The sequence below is a fragment of the Lepidochelys kempii genome, chromosome 10 (assembly GCF_965140265.1).
Source record: "Lepidochelys kempii isolate rLepKem1 chromosome 10, rLepKem1.hap2, whole genome shotgun sequence".
Taxonomy (NCBI): Eukaryota; Metazoa; Chordata; order Testudines; family Cheloniidae; genus Lepidochelys; species Lepidochelys kempii.
The window spans coordinates 81,808,338-81,815,128 of record NC_133265.1 but is presented as its reverse complement, the minus strand read 5'-3'; the positions used below and the strand labels follow the sequence as shown (position 1 = coordinate 81,815,128).

Below are 6,791 nucleotides of genomic sequence, written 5' to 3'. Positions count from 1 at the left end.
ATGATGGAGACATTGACCACGCTTTCATTCAGACCTGGAGATGGCACAATGCATGTGCACAAGATAATAATTGCAATCAACACAAGGGGTTGTGCATTTCTGAGGGTGCTCAGCACCCTCCGTTCCCACTGGCGTTCATTGGGATTTAAGGGGGCTCAGCAACACTTCCCAGATGTGCTCAGCTCTTAGCAGTCACAGGCCCTGCTCCTGTAAGTGAACACAGCAGCCTGGTTCCCTCTCCCATGTAAAGTCCCAATGAGTGCAGTATGACTCAGTGCATGGATAAAGGTCTGTGCTGGCCCTCTGCAGGATTGGGGCCATTGGAGCACCGGTGCGCGCTCTCCCTTATAAGAGCCCAGGACCGATATTAACCAACCAGTCCTCATACAACCCCAGAATGGAGACACAAGCCCATTCTGTAGTTGGGGTAATGGAGAGGTTCAATACTGCTTGGGATCAGAGCCCCTGAGTTGATGGGTCTTCAGCAGAATCTGCACAGATCTCAGCAGATTGGGGACCAGAGCCCCTGCTTGTTCCTTGGAGAGGCCCAAATTTCCTTGGAGAGGAATTCTCAATGGGGCTCTCACGGGAGTTCCCATGCGGCAGGGAGAGCTCCCCTCCTTTGGAAAGTAACTCTCCCTGATCCCAGCCAGAACCTTCCAGGCCAGGGGCTTGGCTCACACAGCTCCAGGCAGGTGGCTACATGGAGCTGTCAAGCTGACTCAGCGTACAACACATGGCGTGAGCAGTCCTTCACTGGGAATTAGTCTAGCCCATTCTCCAGCTAACGGGCTGTGACGGCTGCCTTTCCGCTCAAGGAGAGAGCTCCAGCTTTCTCTTGAACCTTCCCGTTACAGTTTACGTTTTGTTCTCCCCATGGATGGTTTTGCCATCAAATAAATGTCTCAACTGAATTCATCTTATTTTTTAAAATGAAAGCGTCAGCATATTGGCCAGGCCGATCATAAAACAACAGATAAATCTGCCAGGAAATGTAGTTTAATATGAGTATTTGTTTAGAATAGCAATTGTTCCCTCGTGGGCCGTCGATTATAAAGAGAACATCTACCGGACAGTAGCAGTCCCATATCTTCCTTTAGCTAAAGGTTTGGCCTACTTGGGTTTCTATGCAAAACATTTCTGGCAGATGCATTTAGAAGAAAATGAGATTGGCTAGCATTACTAAAAACAAACCAACCCCTTGGAATATGGGGCTGTTTTATGCACTCTAAGAGGAGCTATACAATGTTTATTAATTATTAATTATTATTATTATTATAGGAGACAGAAACGCAAAGGTCTGTTCCCATAGACACAGAGAAGGATAAGACAAGAATGGGGAACAGGGAACCGTGGGCACCAAGAAGACAAGTCATGATCTGTTGCTGTCTGACCCGAGGTGCAGAATCTCTGATCGCAGCAATCCCACATCTCCCTTCCACTTGTCACGACCGGGCGATCAGGTCAGAGACCAGGGACAGCACTGAAGGTCCGAGCTGGAGTCAGGAACCAGGAGTCTGTGCCAAGGGGCAGAGCCGGGGTCGGGAACCAAGCACCGAAACCAGGGGCAAAGCCGGAGTCAGAGTCCCAGTACAAAGCCTAGGGTTGGGATCAGAGTTGCAGTTTAAGGGCGAAGGCTGAGGGTCAGAGTCAAGCCTGGGGGGTCTGAAAGTGAGTTAAGAGAAGCAGCTAAAGTTGGCAGGGAAGTCTGCCTCATTGCAGACACCTCCTGGAACGCCTCCTGGAATAAAAGGGGGCCGTGAGAGACGCTGTCAGTCCGGCCAGCTGAGGTGATTCTTCCCATACTGGTCTCAGTGATCATGCTTACGGCCCTATCAAGGCTGCCGGGGAGTGGTGTGGAGGTGTTGACCGACTCGCAGACCCGCTCTAGTCCCCGCAGAACTTCACATTGCTGGAGCTCGGCCTGGGGTGATGCAGGTCTATTTCTTGTCCCTGGGGGCGCTGGAAGGCGAGGTGCTTTCATCCAGATGGCATTTACAACCCTGTGAAAAACTGGCTCTGAAAGATCCCACCCTGGGCTCCACAGCTACCCTCTGGCTGGGGGCATGGGGTGTCGATGCTGCAGCCACCTCTGCTGCACTGGCTTGTGTCAGAGAGCTGAAGGGCATGCTTCCCACATGGCCAGGCCCAGCCGGACTGGCGGGTGTTTTGTTGTGTTAACCCACTATCTGCAGTCAGTCCACACAGGGCAGGGAGCGTGTGCACTGCTCGCCAGAAACACATCAGAGCCACCCCTGTCAACAGGCAAGAGGAGTTAAACTGGAAGCCCCCTGGCCTCTGCCCAGGGAAACACCTGCCAGCAAGGGGAGCAAATTCTCGAGCTGAGGACTATTCACTGAGAACACCTTTCTGCCTGGCACTAGTAACAGCAGCACCTAAAGGCATCAGCTCAGATCAGGGCCACAATGTGCTAGGTGCTGTATAAATACATGGTAAGGGAGGCCTTGCTCCAAAGAGCTTCTGGTCTAAATAGACTAGGCAAAGAGTGGGAGGGGAAACTGAGGCACAACATGGGGAAGCGACTGCCCAAGGTCCCACAGCAGAGCAGTAAATAGGACCTAGATCTCTTGAGTCCCATCCTGTGCCCCATCCATGATGCCTCCAGAGAACTAAACCTAGGGGCAGGTGAAGTGACAGCATACCTGACAAGGAGCATATGGGATGACACTCCCGTCCCACGCAGTATTGTGCACCTCCCTCAGCCATTCCCAGGACTGCTCAGCACCTCGCAGGACGGGGCCCTTTGTATCTCTTATACAAAGACGTTGACAAAACAAACGTTGCCACAAGTACTCCTTTTCTTTTTGCGAATACAGACTAACACGGCTGTTACTCTGAAAGTTGACAAAACAGTGCATTCACAAAAGGGCTGGGTGCTCCTCCCCCTGCCCACACCCCAGTCCTCCAGGCCAGCATGAGGCCTTTTCACTGACCCACCAGGTTCCTCTGCACAGCATGGAAGAAGAGAGCTGAGAGTTTAAACCCACAAAAATGACAAGCCCAGCTGAAGGGGAAAATGCTGTGATTCTTCTTTGGAATCCTGCTTATTTAAACCACACAGGAAAGGGCTGGGCCTGCCCTCTTTCCACAGACAAATCTCCCATGGGATTGGACACTATTGTTATTTAAAATGCTCACAAGGATCCAGGGGCTTTTACCAGCACATTGCTACAGGAGATAATTTCCCCTTTTCTTTTTACAGAGCTGTACCAGTGCTTTGGTTGGCAGGTCTGCAGCACCCTCTTGTGGCTGAAGAATTCACCACTGGCAAAGTTGCTTTTTTTGCGTTTCTGGGTGACGCGCCAGGGTGAGAACACCACACCCTCGCCTTGCTCTGTGTCACGAGCTGAGACAATCCATGTTCAGCTTGAAAATTATTGCAGGGGCATGTGTAGCTGCATAGGGCGAATGCTGTGCTTCCGTCGCACCTCAACAGACCCGGCAATTTAATCCCGTTCCTATAGAAATACGAATGCTGGTCAAGGCGACAGAATCAAGAGGTTAAGAATAAATTAGAACTGAATCCTTAGAGCCAGACTTCGGCCTGGACGCAGAAAGGTACTTAATCATATGCTTCACTTTAAGCGTGTGAGTAATCACATTGACATCACTGGGACTACATATGTGCTTACAATTTGGCACATGCTCACACACTTTGCTGGATCATATATATATAAGATTTGGTCCTTTCCTCTATAATGGGCTAGACCAAGCCTATCAGAAACACCCAGGAAGTTATAATTTGACTCTGATTCTGGGTCTAAATGCCATGAATTAGGCTCATCTTTTAATATGTGATTTCATTCACAGAAGACCCATTACAACACTATTTTTACAGCGATGGCAGGGAGCCGTGACCAACATGTAAGAACACCAAGTACAATACTGTCTCCAGTGCTCTCTATCAGAAATCCGAGGACAGAGTCTGAATCTGAGCTGAGGCTGAGACCCCCAAAGTCAAGTGTTCCAAACGTTCAAGGGGGCCTACATCCAAAATGCAAGAGAGGGTTGAAAATGTTCCATCAAAATAATGTTTTTGTCCAAAAATGGCTGTTTGATGAACCAGACCATTTTGTGGGAAAATGTCCATTTTGCTAGAAAATTTGTAGGTTTTCGTTGACACACCCAAACTCTAAAGAATGAAAACATTTTGGTTTGTGGTAACCGAAAGCTGGAATTTCTCAGATTCTGGGTTGTCAGTTTTTCACCAAAAGCCAAAAAAAGTAAAAGAAAACTTTCAACAGAAATGGGGAAAAAAACGGGTTGGTCTAAATTTTTCTTAGGGAAAAACAATAATAATTTCCCAACCAGCTCCTCCAAACACAGAGATGGGCTCTGGCTGCCATGTTCACAGCTGAATCTTGGGCTGGACTTTCCTAAAGTTCCCAGGATTTCAAGGTCCTGTGCTCAGCTCTGGGCTGCAGTCAGAGTTTCACCCTTGGTAAAAGACCTCTGAGGACGTTATGGGACGAGACCGGAGATTGGCAGCGGGGCACAAGATGAGCGTTCAGAGTGGAAACCCGAAGTGGCAGCTTTCTGACACTTTCACAACCATGTGGGGAAATCCACTTTTTGATGTTGCTTAAGCGCCAAGCTTTTCAGCCACCAAACTGTTTGCAACCCCACACGCAAAGTGAAACTGACTAACGATGATCCAGCACTTTGTGCTCAAAGAGTTTTGAGCATTTAATATTATGCTGAAAATGTTACAAGCCCCACCCAGAATCCTGAACGAAAGACTCATTCAGCTTTTGCAAGGTTTGTTCGCCAATGGCTCCCTCAGTCTCCTTACGGTTCTGTGTCTCCCTTTTCTCTTGCATTTCTCCTGGCTTTGGCTGCACCCCTGTGTTTCCTGGGAAAGACCGAAATCTCCCCAAATTCGAGCTGTCTCCCCGAGACATAGCCAAGATGGAACCAAGAGTAAAGCAGTGACATGGTCCTGTTGGAAAAGGCTAACAAGCTGAGTGATGACAAAACTGCAACCAACTGCCCTAAGAGCAAACAAGCTGCTTGTCAGTTCACGCCTGTCTGGGCTCTAAAAACAGGCATTTCCAGGCTTTGTGCTGTGATATTCTAAACTAGCCGAGTGGAAGAAACTCTAATTCATGCTTTGATGTCAGTTTGGACACAGACAAACAAGCTTATTTACTCCATCAGGCACTTAACCCATTCCTAAACTGCCGACAGTGAGCCTGCAGTGAGACAGTGAGCTGCATCTCTGTGCTCCCCGCTCAGGCTGAATCGTGCGCTCCTCGGAGCAAGTTTGTTCTTCATACTTGTGTGTCTGCTAAGGCCACTTTGTGCACACTGGCCTCAGCACGGCCTGAAATGCTTGGCAGAAATTGCTCCTGCCCAGGGGAACGCTCTGCTGTACTAAATCTGGCAGGGGTGGCTCTGTTGCAGGGTGTGTGTGGCGGGCTGCGGACAGTCAAGGGGTGGGACGGAACTCTGCTACGACTGATCCTCCGCTAGCATAAGGTAGCTTTGCACAGGGGCAGCTCTGTCTTATGCCCGGACCAGTTGACTGTAAACCAGGCTTCCTGTGGCCATCCCTCTCCACTACAGAGAATCTGGCCAGTGGGTTTATTTTCTTGTAATGTTTCTTATCAGCCAACTGATAGTATTTAGAGATAGGCCCGAGTCCTGGACCCCAAGCTCCCCTGACCTTTGGATGGGCTCAGAAGCCAAACCCTGGTAAAGATCTGAATTTTGTTCCCAGGCTGAATCAAAACCCTGGCACTGAAAATCCTCAAACTGGGGCACTTGGACTCTGGATGTGTATTTTATGGCTTGCCCCATCTCTGCTGTAAGCCGACAATCTCTTGCACCATCCTCTGAAGCATCTGGCACTGGCCACTGCCTGAGGTGGGATACCAGACTGGATGGAGAACTGAGCTGATCCACTCTGGCAACTCCTATGTCCCTAGTCTTTTATGAAGGTCTGTCCATAGCTACCAAGGGGCAGTAAACTCCTAGAACTGGTGCTGCCCCACCCTCCCCTTAAAGTTTCCACATTTCCTCCCCAAAATGGGAGCTTTATTCTTCATGACGGGGGCATCCTACCCCAGTTGCACACCATGCACAAAAAAGAAGCCAAAGTGGTTATTTGTGCTCCTACTGGGACTCAGCTGGAGGTGCTAGACACCAGGTTCAGCTGAACACAAGCATGCTTTATTTATGGGGCATGTTTAGACCATGCTTTGGGCAAACAGTACATTCCCACACATACAATCAGAGAGGAAGGTAAAGAAAGCTCTCTTGTAAGTATGATGCATGCGCCAGCAATTACAGAAGGAAACACCTAAGCTACGCTTTAAATCACCTGCAGGAAGTGGATTCTAAACACAGCCCTCCGGGCTGCGGAGAAAGGCAGCGATGGACAGAAAGAGATCATTAAAAATTTTCTTTGAAAAATCTGAAGTTGAAGTGTTCGCAGTGAGCCTTGACTACCTTGGCAAGAGCCGGAGACCCGCAGAAGAAGACTTGGACTTTCCCTTTATTTTCCTCTGCCATCCTGTGGAACACCTGACATGAAACGAAAGCAGGGAGGAGAAGAAAAGAACAAGGTCTGTTTTAACATCGCGTGTGACCACCATTAACACGCCCTTGGTTCACTACCTCTCTTTCACCACAAAGCTAAGCAGGTGGCATACCAAAGCACCGCCTAGGGAGGTTCTTTTCATGGGTGGCCGTTAACAATTACGAGGGAGGGTGGCTTGTTTCCTGGGCATGGATAAGGGGACGATGTAACAAAGTCTGAAACAGTAGAC

At 49.2% G+C, this 6,791-nt stretch overlaps 1 protein-coding gene across 16 annotated transcripts in view; it reads right to left on the bottom strand.

Annotated features, from left to right (window-relative positions):
* Positions 1–994: 994 nt before the first annotated feature.
* NOX5 (NADPH oxidase 5) overlaps positions 995–6,791 on the bottom strand; it is a 109,014-nt gene continuing 103,217 nt past the window's right edge. For 9 of the 16 annotated variants that reach the window (XM_073304460.1, XM_073304455.1, XM_073304450.1 and 6 more), the window contains 2 exons: positions 2,664–6,546; positions 996–2,003 (listed from right to left, as the gene is read on the bottom strand). In XM_073304460.1, coding sequence (XP_073160561.1) covers positions 6,415–6,546 — 132 coding nt within the window. In that variant the 3' untranslated portion in view covers positions 996–2,003; positions 2,664–6,414. Of the gene's footprint in view, positions 2,004–2,626; positions 6,547–6,791 lie in introns of those variants that run through there. The other 7 variants (XM_073304466.1, XM_073304463.1, XM_073304464.1 and 4 more) reach the window with 2 other exon arrangements.